The sequence below is a fragment of the Emydura macquarii genome, unplaced genomic scaffold (genome assembly GCF_026122565.2).
Source record: "Emydura macquarii macquarii isolate MOO-44397 ecotype Brisbane River unplaced genomic scaffold, CSIRO-AGI_Emac_v2 contig_2365, whole genome shotgun sequence".
Classification (NCBI taxonomy): Eukaryota; Metazoa; Chordata; order Testudines; family Chelidae; genus Emydura; species Emydura macquarii.
In genome coordinates this window covers 2,916,485-2,932,030 of record NW_027132502.1, presented here as the reverse complement: position 1 = coordinate 2,932,030, position 15,546 = coordinate 2,916,485, and the positions used below count along the sequence as shown (strand labels likewise).

The 15,546-nt window shown below is 41.5% G+C and overlaps 1 protein-coding gene across 7 annotated transcripts in view; it reads right to left on the bottom strand.

Annotated features, from left to right (window-relative positions):
* The window catches only part of LRCH3 (leucine rich repeats and calponin homology domain containing 3), a 101,302-nt gene that overhangs the window by 40,149 nt on the left and 45,607 nt on the right, over positions 1–15,546 (bottom strand). For 5 of the 7 annotated variants that reach the window (XM_067561107.1, XM_067561101.1, XM_067561102.1 and 2 more), the window contains exons 7-9: positions 6,215–6,308; positions 5,175–5,295; positions 20–168 (exon numbers count right to left, since the gene is read on the bottom strand). In XM_067561107.1, the coding sequence (XP_067417208.1) occupies positions 20–168; positions 5,175–5,295; positions 6,215–6,308 (364 nt within the window). The remainder of the gene's footprint in view (positions 1–19; positions 169–5,174; positions 5,296–6,214; positions 6,309–15,546) is intronic. The other 2 variants (XM_067561106.1, XM_067561109.1) reach the window with 1 other exon arrangement.

Genomic DNA, 15,546 nt, shown 5'->3' with positions numbered 1-15,546 from the left:
ATTTAAATAAAAGCACCACCTCATGGGAGATTCGCCGTTGTTCAATATATGCCATGAACTGTGAGCTGAGGCTCTCTGACTCCATGCACTTGGATTGCCTCACCTCTTCCTCTTCCTCTTCGGTGGCACAGCTATCAATATAGTCAATCTGATCCAGATCATGTTCCACTAGACACACATGCACAAAGGAAACACCCATCATTAGATAACCAGTGGTAGAAAAAGCATAGCAGCAGTCTCAGCAACTGAAGTCTGATTGCACTTTTCTTCCCCCTGGGAAAGCTCAAGCTGACATCTTTTGAATTCTGCATGCTACACTAATATTTGTTAAATGGCAGATCTTAAACATACAGATTTAAAAGCAGTAAGAAAAAACATGCCAAACGTAACAATTTAAAAGAGCTGATTATATGTAGTGTCTTAATTATTGCAAAAGCAATTTCATACTTTCCAATTTATTGTTAACAAAGGCCCTTGGCTGCAATTTTTAATCTTGGACGTATCTGAGAAGCAAGCAATTACCGTCAATTTACAACAAAATAAACATACAAGTAGAGTATGCCAATTAATTTATCTGGGCTCCACTTAGCTGGATACCTCCTCATAACCTAGGCTCTTCTCAGCTGCCTTTATTAAACACTTGTTCAGGATCAAATGTTAGAGTCTGATGAGGATAAAACAGGAGAGTGTGACCAAGTTAATTGTATGAGATTGCTTTAAATATGAAAAAGGTATGTGGAAAAGAAACAGACAGCAATACAAAAAAAACCTCAGGCTACAGAAATGTCATTAACCAAAGAGGAAGGAACGAATTAAAATCAGGGAACCACTGAAATAAAATGAGTCTGAAGCACAGGGCACAGTTCTGCTCTCATTGATTCTGCCCATGGCCATGTTGCTATGTGGGGCATTTTTTACTCATCACTGCTCTTGTAAGTTTCTGCACGGGGATTTCAAGTGTCATGACATTAAAAAAAACAGCCTAGTGAAACAGACTGTGCTGACAGATCAGACATCCAGAGTCAAAAATACTCTGAGGGCTTCCATCCCACCCCCCCAACTGCACACTAGGTCTTGATGTGTCACTCTTCATCATCTCTTACCAGAAAGTTCATGTTAGCACTGATGAAGACATGGGGAAAGAGAGGTCATTATAATGGGGTCAAGATGCAGGTGTTTTGAAAGGGATATTGCCCAGGATGAAATGGAAGGCGTAAGCTCAACTTAGTTTACCTACTTCAAACATTATTGCTTCCTTGTTTTTAAAATCCTGCAAAAACTTGCTCCTGCCTTTCCCCCATACATTATCCCTCTCTACTCCCCTTTCTTCCTTGTCTAGAACAGGCCTCCTTTGCCTCACCACACAATCTGGCTACTGTGCCAGAGCCACCTCGTCTGAAACTCCAGCCATCCAAAACAGCTTCCTTGGATCTTTCTGCCTCACCGACTCTCCACCTCACTTAAAATCTTAGGTGAAAACCTCTTTTCTCCCTTGGCTATTTAACTATAATAATAGTATAAATAATAGTATAGTGGAGAGTGAGAAAAATTAACAGCATTGTTAACTCTAAAGCATTCTGAAAGGTCATTTGTGTGAAAACTAACAAAATTAACAATTAACAAAAAGTTGATATTATAGGCAGGGCTAGTAGCACTGTCTGATATTAAGGCTGCTCTGCACTTCCCATATAAGATCCTGTTTTCAGTTGCTTATACTTTGCCAAGCTGTCTGTACTGAAATTTTCCATGCTGGGTGTCTACCTCAGAATATATATATATATATTTTTTTTTTAAATTTCAGACAAAATGGCCTAGTCATTTATGAAAATGAAGCTAGGGAAAAATATATTGCAGCAGGGGGAATAGATCAGGACAAGAAGCTGGTGGGGAGAGGGAAGTGACTGGGACTAGTGGATGGGGTAGGACGATCAGGATGGGCTAGACAAGGAGATTGGGACTGGGAGAAGACTGAGCTCAAATGAGGGGCAGGGGAGAAGACTGGGACTGAGAACCAATGGGATAGGGAGGAAGGGAGACATCTCATGTGGAGTCAAGGTGGTGGGGGAGAACTAGGAATGGCTGAGAGAAGAGACTGGGACAAGAAACTGAATGACTGAGGAGCCTGAGGAGAGAGAATGAAAAGAGGGTTATTCACTTTGTGCAGTGACTGAGGTTCTTCGAGATGTGTCCCCCTGTGGGTGCTCCACTTTAGGTGTTGGCACATCCTCGTGTTGTTGGTCAGAGATAGTTGCTAGCCGTGCTCGTCTGGGTCGCACATGAGCCATGGGTGTCTCACAGTGCTGTTGGTGCTCTTTTCGACGTGCGTGCAACCCGACCGCCTCTGTTCCTTCTCTACCATGAAATCTAAGGATTTGACTCCGAAGTAGAGGGGAGGAGAGTGGGTAGTGGAGCACCCACAGGGACATACATCTTGAAGAACCTCAGTTACTGCACAAGGTGAATAACCCTCTCTTCTTCTTTGAATAGTGTCCCTGTGGGTGCTCCACTTTAGGTGACTGGAGGGACTTCGGAGTTGATAGGATGTATGGAGGAGAGTACTGAGACACCAACCCCTGCATCTGCCCGCGATGCTTGGTCAAGGGCATGTTTGATAAAAGTGTGGGTCGAGATCCTGTTGCTGCCTTGCAAATTTCTGTAATCGGTACATTCTTTAGAAAGGCTGTGGATGTAGATTCCGCTCTTGTGGAATATGTTCTGATCTTCTGCCGTGGTGGAATGCCTGATTGTAACATGCCTGGATGCAACCTGAAATCCACTTTGAAAGCCTTTGTGTGAATATGGCCGTTCCTTTGCAACTGTCTGCAATGGATACAAACAGTTTAGGAGATGATCTAAATTATTTAGTTCTATCAAGGTAAAAAGCTAAAGCACGTCTCACATCCAGAGCATGGAGGAGGGCATTCTCTGCATTAGTGTGTGGTTTTGGACAAAAGGTACGTAAATGGATAGGTTGATGCAAGTGGAAGGATGATGTGACCTTGGGGATAAATTTAGGGTGGGGCCTCAAAGTCACTTTATCCTTGTGAAATATTGTGTAGGGTGAATGTGCCATAAGAGCTCTGAGTTCACCCACACTTCTTGCTGATGTTATAGCAACCAAGAATGAGACTTTCACAGACATGTGCGCTAAGGAGCAAGTTGCTAGTGGTTCAAATGGTGGTTTAGTGATGGTTTTTAGAATAAGGTTCAGGTGTCATGGTGGTGTAGGGGAACAAATCTCTGGATATAAGTTTTGTATACCTGTCATAAAATGTTTCACAATTGGGTGTGTAAAACGGTATCTATATGGTTGTGGAAGGTTGCGAGAGAAGCTAGGTGCACTTTTATAGAATGAATTGACAGCCCTATTTCCTTTAGGTTAAGAATGTATTTGAGTATGGACGGGATCAATGCGGCTGCTGTAGAGATATGCTTCTTTTGGAACCAGGAAGTAAATCTGCGCCACTTTTGAAGGTAAGTCTTCTTCATGGAAGGTTGTCTGCTGTTTAGTAGGGCCTGTTTTACTGGTTCTGAACATTGTAGTTCCGCCTGTCGGAACCAATTAGAAACCATGCTGTTAGGTGTAACTTGCTTGGGTCTGGGTGAACAATGCGTCCCCTGTCCTGGGATAGGAGATCCTCTAGGAGTGGGAGGGGGATTGGTGTTCGAGCTGACATCTGCATTAGGTAAGTGAACCATGGTTGTCTGGGCCATGCTCGGGCTATCATTATTACCGTCGCTTTGTCCTGTCGTACTTTGAGCAAGGTTTTGTTTATTAGAGGGATTGGTGGAAATGCGTAGAAGAGATTCCAGCTCCAAGTGAGGAAGAATGTATCCCCTTTTGACCCCTTGCCTATACCCGCTCGTGAGCAAAAAAGAGGACATTTGCAATTGTATGTTGTGGTGAAGAGATCTAAAGGGGGATAACCCCATTGTTGAAAAATGTTTTCCAGAAGTCCAGAGTGTAGCTCCCACTCGTGATCGTTGGTGAATGTCCTGCTGAGGAAGTCTGCCATTGTGTTCTGGATCCCAGGTAAGTAGGCTGCTAAGATATTGTGGCGTATAAGCCAGTTCCATAATTTTACAGCTTCCGTGCAGAGGGAGTTGGATTTCACTCCTCCCTGATGGTTGATGCAGAACATGCATGCAATGTTGTCTGTCATGATTTTTATATGTTTGTTCGCTATGAAAGGTTGAAAGTGGAAACAGGCATTGCGAACTGTGTGTAGCTCTAATAGATTTATATGCAGAGTCGTTTCGTGTACTGACCATTTCCCTTGCGTCATATGTTCCTGTAGATGAGCTCCCCAACCTATGAGGGATGCATCGGTAGTCATCATGATTGAGGGTGTTTCTTGCGCGAATGGGATACCTGCAATTAGATTTTGTGGCTGTGTCCACCAATTCAGTGATGTTACTGGAGGCCAGGTTGGAAGAGACAGAGAAATCAGAGAAGGGACAAGCCTGAGGAGTGGCGACTGACTGGGTAGGCAAAGAGAATAGAACTGGGACAAGAAACCAGGGTGGAGAAGAGACAGGACTGGGACAGGGACAGGATGGAAGGGAGAGGATAGAAGGAGTAATACTGGGGATGGAGGGGAAGGGGAGACACTGAGGGTCCGTACCACCCATGAGAGAACACTGCCCTCCAGAGTCTGGAATTAAACCCAAGATTCCTGCATCTCACCATTCCTCTTCTGTCAGCAAATAGCTGTGAAACACACGGTCAAAGGTTCCCGTCCCTCTCTCAGTCCTCATAGAGAATGACAACCTACTACTGTTATCAGTTACTCTGTGTCACCTCAAGTGGCAGAGGTCTGTGCGCCAGATCTAAAGGTTCCAACCCTGCTGATGACTCATTAAGAGTGTCAATATCATGGAAAAACAGTATGTGATCATGTAATTAAAGACGGTATCATAATGCATACAAGAAAGGGGCTGAATTAAGGCTGTACAAGCAACCTTACCTTCTGGTCTTTCCTAACCTTTCAGTGCTTGATTTTGCAACCTGAATAATATTCTTTTAATGTAGTCTGTGTGTATAATTATAAATATATTGTGCCCCCACCACTTTCCCTGAAAATGGTGAATTATCTCTAGTAGCCAGATATACATTTTGGGACTTCAGTTATAACAACCACCTGAATAAATAGCTACCAAAGATTGCTATTTACCTCCACCATTAGTTACAACTGTGCTCCCTCGGTTCTCGTGGTACTGACTTTCTCTTCGCAGTCTCTGCTCTTTAGTGATCTCTGCCACTCGCACAGGGAGGTCTGAGAACTCATCTGTAGGCTTTACAAAACAAACAGACAAAAACACACTGTCATCCTGGGTATCATCTTTCAGTTTGTTTTCTAACCTGAGCCTCCACTCCACCACTCCTGCTGGATTTTGCTCCCTAAAACTATTAATTTTAAAGGGACACAACTGAAATTTACTGTTTTTTTAAATAAGGTCTATTTAGAACCTCTCTTCCATGAAGAGCCTGTCTATATTTCTAATTCATTTTCCCTCTGAAACAAATGCTTATGCTAAAAACATCCCAGGCTGGAATTTTGAAGGCCCTTGTAAACACCAGCCTGGGAACATAGTTCTCCAGACCTGGTTGCAGCCATTTGCACAGTTTCCCCAAAAGGACAGAAGGAGCTGGCTCCTGTCTCTTCCTCCTAGTACCCTTCTTCCTTGGAGATCTGATCTTGCTTCTTTTAAATGGTAAAGAGATAATCTATTTGGCCATTTGAAAAAGCTACATATAAACTCTTATTTGGAAAATCCATGTTAATTTTAATCTCTCTGTTTACTTGATTTTGTTTTAGTGAAACAGAAGCTCTTGAGTAATGGATAAAGAGTATATATGATAATATAATGCAGTGATTAGCTCATCTTTTTGTATTTTTTCTTATAAATTGTTTGTATTAATTCATTTCTACCAAGTCCTCTTCTATATTTTCTCTTGGATTTACATTTTTGTTTTGATTTTTTAAAATGTTTCAATAAAAATATTAGTAAAAGGACAAATGATCCATTTAACATAAAAACGGTGCTTATTCTTTTTCCAGGATATAAATCAAAAGTTATTTGTGAATATAGAAATTACACTTTTTATTATGCATAAGCATCACTCACTGAATATTCTTCCAAATCTATGCCTTCATTATTTGTTTCCTGTAGAAATATTGCTAGCCAACAAAAATAAAGCAACTACACTTACTTCATTCCCTGACCATCTTTTGTCTCCACTGTCCACACTATTGAAGCCAGAATCTAGTGCTCCATAGGGACGACTGGAGTACAGTTCCTCATGGCTGTCAAGCAGATAATTTTAGTTACTATAATGTAAATGTCACTGAAAAATTCTTATTTGTGACTAAGTTGAAAACAGAATAAACTACTGAACAGAGCTGAGCGGTGTACACAACTCAATACATTAGAAGTTGTCACATTGCATTCACCATGCATAATACACTCTAAGAGGATATCTAAGAGGATACAAACATTCCCGTCTGTTAGCCAACTGTTTGACATGATGCAGCTGCCTTGTTCTTTGAAGAGCTGGTCTAAGCCTATGCCCCAAACAATCCTGATAAATGTAATTTCTTTGCAAACTGACCTATTAAATTCTCCTTTAGCTAGTCAGTTCATTTTATGTTACTCAGGTATTTTAGTTGAATGACTCCAACAAACCCCACTCCCAAAACCATTTTTCCCAGAGGAAATCACACAACCATACATGGATATTTATTACACATAAAGCACATATAAATGTATGCACCTCTTTTAGAGTATGCACCTCTTTTAGAAGTATGACAACATTCAAAACGTATACTTTATACTTCTCTTTTCTGTATCATGCATTATTAATCTAAAATACTCCATAAAAGACATCACACATGTTTCAAATGAAATACATCCCTACTTAAGTGATAATACAAGTTTAGTTTTCACTCATTAAGTTGACTTGTCAATGACATGCCTAGACACAGACATTACATATGTGCAATAAAGGATTGAAATATAAACCACAACATAAGGGGCGGCATGGTGCTCTTCCTGCTCTAAGTGAGTACAGAGACTACACAGTTCAGCAGCGTGGCCATCACAGATGTCGAATCTGGCAACTGCTGCAGATAGCTATAGCAGAAATATAACAATGGGACTTGTCTGATGCACTGCAGATGGCATTTCACAATGGATCAACTGTCCTGCTGGCACTTGATGCCGGAGGGAAAACTGCACCAAACAGCAATTACTGCATAATACACAAGTAGGAATTTCAGGAAGCTGATTGCTCCACCCAAGCATAGCTAATTGCAGGTCATTCTCTCACTGGTACTGATCTCTACTTATCCCTCTGTTTAAAATCCTTCATCCAGGAAACTCTTATTTTAAAATGACTGTTATTGCTATTATTTATGCAGCACCATAGAGTTCATGGTGTTTTACAGAAAAAGTGACAGGCTACAGCCCTGAGTTTGCAGTCCTAGTTAGCACAAGGGGTATGTCAACACAGCAATTAGACACCCGTGGCTGGGTTTGTGAGGCTCAGGCTAAGGGGCTGTTTAATTGTGGTGGAGGGTTCAGGGTCAGGCTCTGCCTGAGCTCTGGAACCTTCCCACCTTGCAGGGTCCTAGAGCCCGGGTTGCAGTCCAAACCCAAACATCTACACTGCAATTGAACAGCCCCTTAGCCCGAGCCCATGTCATTTGGCATGGGCCAGTTGTGGGTTTTTAATTACAGTGTAGACATACTAAGGAGAGGTTACTCACCTTGTGCAGTAATTGTGGTTCTTTGAATGCGTGTAATTGGCTATGCACCACTTCCAGAGCTTTATTGCTTCAGCACAATGGGAAGGGGACCTGGCCCATCCCTCTAGGTTGATATAGAACATGAAAGCTATGCTGTTCATGAGAATCTTTATGGTCTTGTTCCTGTTTAAAAGCAGGAAGTGGATACGGGCATTCCTGAGTGCCCTCAGTTTGATGAGGTTGGTGTATAGTTGTCTCTCTTGGGCAGAGCATTCCCCCTGGATGGTGAGAGTCTGCAAGTGCACAGTCCCAGTCCATCAGAGATGCATCTGTTATGGTGACAGAGGGTGGAATCGCCACATAGACATTGTCTGGGTACCCCCATCATTTGAGAGAGTCTAAAACCTGGTGAGGAACCAACACTGACTTGATCAAGCTGTATTTGTTTGGAGTATAAACAGTCTGAGACAGTCCTGGAAACACAGAAGGTGGAGTCTGGCACATACTGTCACAATGGCGCAGGCTGCCATATGTTCAGTTAATTGAAGATGATTTCTTATTGATGCCTGTAGGCTGATTTGAATCATTGAGACAAGATTTGCTAACGCCAAGAATCTGTTGGGGAGGAAGATGAGCCCTGGCTGGTAGAATATTGAAGGAGGCACCTATGAACTCTATTCTTTGTACAGGGCTCAGCGTGGATTTCTCGATGTTGAGCTTAAACCCGTAAACCTGTGGAACAGGGATTTTGTTGTCTTTTTGGTATCAAAAACCTGATTGTACGACCAGCCAGTCATCAGGGTATAGACAGGAAGCCCTCTGCATGAATACTGCCGCAGAGTGGCAGTTTTGGCTGTAGCCAATGAGGCCTTTAGTGATATTTTAGCTAACGGCTGACACTTGTTAATAATAGTCTGAAACTGGTTATGCTCATCAGCCAGCAGATGCTCAATAAAGGTGGTGAATTTGGCATAATTTGAATAATTGCATTTAGCCATGAGAATTTGGTAGTGTGCAATCCTAAATTGAAGAGTCGCGGATGGGTAGGTCTTTCTACCAAATAGATCAAGGCATTTTTGGTCCTTATACCATATGATCTTCACATGATGTTGTTTGCCATGCTTGTTCACTGCCTCCACAACCAGGGAGTTTGGTGTTGGATGGGTGAACAGAAATTCAGAGTCTTTAGCTGGGACATAATATTTCTTATAGGCCCTTTTATAAGTTGGTGGAATCATTGCAGGTGTCTGCCAGATGAATTTGACAGGACCCAACAGGGCCTCATGAATAGGCAGAGCAACTCAGATGGAGGGAATCCATTGGAGGATGTCTAAGAGCTTATGATGTGACTCCCTGATCTCTTCCAAAGGAATCTGGAGGAAATCCGAAATGTACTTCATTAATTCTTGGATGTGTCTGAAGTCATCAGCTACAGTTGGTTGGGGAGGCATAACTGCTTCCTCCAGGGAAGATGAAGAAATATTTGTTTTGGGAGAAATCTCTTTATCTGCTCTGGCCTCCTGCTCCTCAAAGGATTATTGTGCCTGAGGTAACAGAAGAAGAGCAGTTGGAGTATGGGAGCATCTTCCCTTATATTCCCCATGAGAGAAACTAGGGGCATGGGACAATTGCAAATGATATGCAGCCCAAGGAAGCCAGTATGGCCACTGGAGAGATTTGAAAGGTATCACAGGTGGCATCCACTGATGCTCAAACCAGGTTGGGGGAACATGGGTCCATCTGTAGTACAACTCCCCACTTTTGTCAAAAGTGTCAGGATGGAAATTCCTTGTCTGAAGTGTCAGGGAACCTGGATTGAAATATTTGAATTGGAGGAAAATTCCTCCTCTTCAAGAGGGGGAGTCTCAACACTCTCTGAAGGCAGTGGAGAGTCAAATGGTACTGAGAAAAGGTTCCACCTCAGTGACTGTGCTTGGCTCGGAACTGATTACCTCTCGCTACCACCTAACAAGGGAGACTTCAGCTCCTCCGAAATAAGTAGATTCTTTGAAAATCTGAACTCCTACGGCACCAGGTTTGTTTGAAGAGTGGGGCTACGGTCAGTACCGAGGCCATATGCTGCTCCGGTAAATTCACTCTGGTTGAAGTAGTCGTACTGATGAGGATGCCTTAGAAGGTCATGAGACAATATGAGCGGCATGGCGTCTCCCCAAAACTGAGGCAGTTTTAGATGTCGATGGTACCAAAGGAATCGTGGGTACCATTCTCTTAGAGATGGAATGCTTTGATGATGCAGTATCCTGCTTGTGCAGCACTGAAGGTCTCGGTACCAAGGCATGCTTGTTGCCTTTTTTCTCTGTTGAGCCTAGAGCTCCTGGCAACAGATGCACCATTTGAAGCCCAGAGAGGCTGGCATTCTCCAGTGCAGTGATGTCTAGCAGGGGAAGGTCCCATTCCACAAAGGGGAAAGGGATCAAGAAAAAGATCCCCATAATCCTTAAATAAAAAGTAATCAAGTAATTGAAGAAAAACAGTAAAATAAAGGGTAACTATGCTAAGAGACTCGGAAAAAGAACCGAGGGCGTTTTGCCCACACAGCCCTATATAGCCTCAGAGCATGGCATGAGGAAGCACATGCATGGGCTGAACAGGCACTGCAACCTAAAATCTCCAATGTAAGGAGAAAGGGATGTGAGCACACATAAAATGGAGCACCCAGAGGGACATTACTCAAAGAAGAACTGAGGGATAAAGGATGAGGGAACAGGAGCTGCAAAAGCAAAATATGATATATGCTTATTTTTATGTATACCCCTGCAAAAATATCCACACGGGCAGACCTTGAAACCTACACAGAGCCTCATTTAAGTCAATGGGGCTCTGAGTGTATGTACCATATGCAGTATCTACCACTATGTTTGTTCCTCTGAGTTTGTGAAAGAATTAAGATGTACTAAAGCCTGGGCAGGGCATCTGAAATGAAGACAAGAGTGGAACTCGATGCTAAACAAAAATAATATTCATGTTAGGGATCTTCTCGCAACGAAGATGGGAAGGGAACTACAACTAACTACTTTTGGGTGAGAGGAGAAAAGAATAATCATGAAATTGCTCAGTGTAGTTTAAAAAACCCTCTGGATTTTTAAATGCATTAGCTGTGTCATGCCTTTCATTCTATAAAAAGTTAACAATGCATCCAGTGGCCCCTGGAATACATAGATACAAGTCACAGTAAGTACTACACATTATGCAGACAGTGGTAATATTGTTTTTCAGTTAAAGATCAGTTGGGGAAAGAAAACTTCAGATAGCACAGGTAACCTGTGTCTACCCAGTGACCATATTTAAGCCAGTAATTCACAACACAAATACTGGATCAAAAACATTGTTTTTAAGAAGTTATAAAAGGAGAAAAAAATGAGAAACTGGTTCCCACATGGCACACTACAATAATTTCATTTTAATCATGACTACATCGGAATCCTCAGACTCTACAGAGAAACCAATTTTGCAATGAACAAGCATTTAAAATTGAAGAAGAGGGTCAAAATTATTAGTCGATTCAGTAGTTTTAATCCAACAGGAAAAATACTGTTTGATTCCATTTTCTTCATGTTCTATCCCTCCTATTCAATTAGAGCTTTTGAAAAGCATGTCATCCATCACTGAGATCGTCTGCTAACTCAAAAATTCACAGACTAGTTCCCAGTTCCCACGCTCTCCCCTACTTTTAAATTTGAAAGACGCAGTCTGTGTCCAGAACTCTGAGAAGAATCTGAAAATGGAAGGTTACTGACTGCTCAGGGCTTTATAGCGGACAGACAACAGCCTTTATGAAATCAGCTGAGACTGCAGATACTATACCTCACTAGCAAGCAGCAATAATTAAGCAATAAAACAGTGGACAGTACATTTCTATGTGACTACAGCATGCCTGGGTTTCAATGCATAAGGCATGAAGCTGAAGGCAAAGTAGCTAACCATCTGAGAAGTGCAATACTAATTCTGAAATGCAGTATCTAAAGTACCTTTTTGTAATGAAAATGAATTTATCCATAAAAATAAGAGAAATAAGATGTTCATTTAGTGGCCACTGATATGAAGAGATCATTATTCGCTTTTTATTCAGAGAATAGAACTAGCAGAGCCGTTCAGAATCTAATTAGTACAAATGATTCCTATGCCACTGAGCCTCGTAACAGTACTTCAAACATGTATGTCTTACATTACAGACTTACCCTCCCTACCTCAACCTTGAACCTAGTTCTAAGCTCCTATAAGGCACTGCTGCTGTCTCCCTTCCATTTAGTCATGCATGAGCCAATATTGAACTTGTGTGCTCCACTTTTCAGTCTTACAGGTAAGAGAGTGGTCTGGAACAGCCCAAAGTTAAAGATCACATAACTCACCAGGAGTTTACAGACACTGATCGGTATAGTCAGTGTCTTACTTTGGGAAACTGATACAATCACCTGAAAGGCTGGGAACCAGGTTGTTGAAAACTGTAGTAACAGCTAAATAAATTAATAGTTCTAAAAACTTGGTGAAACATAGGAGAGGGCACTGTGTTTAGGATTACATTACATGACTACAAAAACAAACAAAAAAAAGGGCAGTGTGGGCCAGCAGCAAAATTCTCAATTAGAAATGTTTATATATAAAGAAGCCAAAATCTTCTCCTATCAGAATCTACAATGATTTAGTGCTTCTGATTTTACTAACAGCACTACAAGGCTGTCCACTTAATCAGAAAATTTTACATTTGTGTAATACTGCAGTAAAAATACATGTGATGAACTGGGAAATATCTGTGTTATTCTTATGAATATTGTATGAGACTCAGTTTCCCTTTTCAATTTTGAACTTGAACTCAAAGGCTAAGTCAGATCAGAGCTGGGGGTTGGCAGGAACTAGGCAGGAAATGCAACAAGGACTAAGGCTATATCTACACTGCAGCTAGGAGGCATAATTCCCAGTTTGAGTAGATGTAGGCATGCCAGCTCGAGCAGAAATAAATAAAAATAGCAATGTGGCAGTTGCAGCATGGGTGATGGCTTGGGCTAGCTGCCTAGGTACAATCCATCAGAGATCTATGTACATATTCAGGCAGTTAATCCAAGCCACTGCCATGCAGCCACACTGCTATTTTTAGCATGCTAGTTCAAGCAGAGCCAGCACAAGGAGGTCTACCTGAGCTGAGAGTTACACCTCTCAGCTGCAGTGTAGACAAGGCCTAAGAGATAAGACTGCCATAGGCACACACCTTTAAAGAAGCTAAAAAACAATGGGGCTATCATTGGCAGATGCTTAAAATCAAAAGGCGAAAACCCGGAAGATCAAACACCATGACCCATTAAAAAGTGCCCTGGCAGAAGGGAGTGGTGAAAAGTGGTCAACGTGTTGTGATGCTGAAACACAGACTGTGAGAGAAGTAGGGATCTGCAAGCTGGCAGGTTCTCCCTAAACAGGACCTAAGCATCTGGGACAGGAGCAGCTAACAGACTAGGTATGATCCATGAAGTTAGGCCTCTTTTTGTATGATTTTAACCCATGTCTCTGAATGCTGTATTCTTACTGTTAATCTTAAATAATATTGTTTGAGAAGGCTATGTGGTTCCTGTGTATTAACACTAGACACAGCCCAAAGAAAGAAGTCAACAGCAGGGTCCAAACCCCAGCTGGTTGATACCCAAGGGACTTGTGGTCACCTGGTCTACAAGTGGGCAAATTGCCAAATTCCACCCCAGAAGGGGTAAAGCCCCAAGGCCTGACACCTGTTGGGGTGCACTCAGTGAGACCCTGAGAAGGGACAGTGGTACAGTTAGCCTGGTAATTGTCACACTAACTTTGAAACCAGCTTTATATCAACTCAGATTTAATTCCATCCTTCCTCGAATTCCCCAGGGTCATAGTATAACCTCAATGAAGCAAGAGACAAAAGTCAGATATATATGCTGATTACTTAGTTTTGTCAGCAGCTTTTAACACCATTGACGAAAGGCTCTGTTGACTTGCCTGTGGACATTAACTGGGGTATACTATATTGTGCATGAGTTGTTCTGTTCTTTCACCTCAGAAATTCTAGAAGAAATTCTGATTTTGGGCAAAAAGTTCCAGAGAGGTAGCTGTGTTAATCGGTATACAGCAAAAACAACGGGAGTGCTGTAGCACTTTAAAGACTAACAAATTTAATTTCTGCAGACATAAGCTTTCATGGGCTGCAACCCAGGCATCTGACGAAGTGGGTTGCAGCCCACGAAAGCTTATGCCTGCAGAAATTAAATTTGTTAGTCTTTAAAGTGCTACAGGACTCTTGTTGTTTTTGATTTTGGGCAGCATCTCATTCCAATGAGCAATCTGTTCCATTGACTCCTTTGTGTGGGTTCCTACAGAAATCTATTCTCTTCCACACATATTCACTCAATATGCATTAAAACCACTATGGGAGCCACTAAAACAGGCTGGTAAGTGATATAATCAGTACATGAACAACAAAGAGTTCTATGACCATCTTTCTTATCCTCTTCACGTCTACTTTCATGGTGCCTGGCAGGGATGGAGACATGGACAAAAGCACGCCAACTAAGCACAGTCCACACAAGCGTGAAGTGAAATTGACAGTCTGGAGGAAGCATCATGAGTGCATTCTGTCCAAACTTTTATATTGGTACTGTGAGTAATGGTAAAATATGTGAATTCTTTCATTACATGAAACGAAAGTATTTTAAATAAGCACATGCTCCACTTATCAATGTTATGCTTTTCAAAAGAAATGATAAACTACACTGGAGATCAATAGCTTTAGATACAGTTGGCTGGACGCAGCAATTTATGTCACAATAAGGGTGCCCTAATTTTCTTAGCCTTTCTGAATACAGATGCTCTTTAGATCCCTGTAGCAGCTTCATTTTTGCAATACATGCTTTATTATAATAAGAAACCAAGCCTGTATAGCTAACAGGAGACCTAGATAATATTAAACCTAAACAGTATTCCAAATGTGGCCTCACTAGCCCCACATACAGGCTAGAATCACATACTAAGATTTATATGCAACAGCTTTATTTGTTTCGAATAGCACCTGATTGTGCTAGGTGTGGTACAAACATGGTCCCTGTCCCAAAGAGTTCACACTCTAAAGAGACAAGTGACTTTCGGGAAGTGTTTATATTGACCCCATCCAGAAAGGTGCTCATCATATGTGGATTCTAGACTTGATGAGAAGCTGTTATGCAAATTCTCCTTCATAAATCTTTGGTACAACTACATTGGCTTATTTGTTTTATTTACGAATCAATGAATTGTGTTCAGACTGTGGTGCAAGTTTTAGATATATATTCCCTCTGGCTCCGAGTTACTTTGTAAGATCATTAAGAATACATTCTTTTTCTTTTATTTAGCCTCTTATCTCATTACTTTTTCTCTGAAATGTGCAGTATAAATATACAGTGTACTCTTACTTATCTCAAGACATCTTAATTTAGAAGTTGATGTAGCTGACTATTCTAATACTTGTGTTACTGTAGTAAGCATTTGTGCCAAATGAAAGCCTGCCAATAATAATAGTTTACTAAGGGGGAGGGATCAGCACTTACACCCGTGGTTAGAGAAGACCAGTTATACAATCCTGTACAAAAGATTAAAAATCACAGCAATGTTATACTGTAAACACTGGGAAAACGCTAAGATTTTATTAAGTAAAAACACAGGTTAATGTCTTAAAAAAATAGAAATTCCTTCTACCATAGACTGAAGATATTAGGTTTTTTTTTTCCTCGAGAGAGAGTGTGCCCTTTAGCACCAGCTGAATTGTGATATTACCCATGCCTTGTCTACA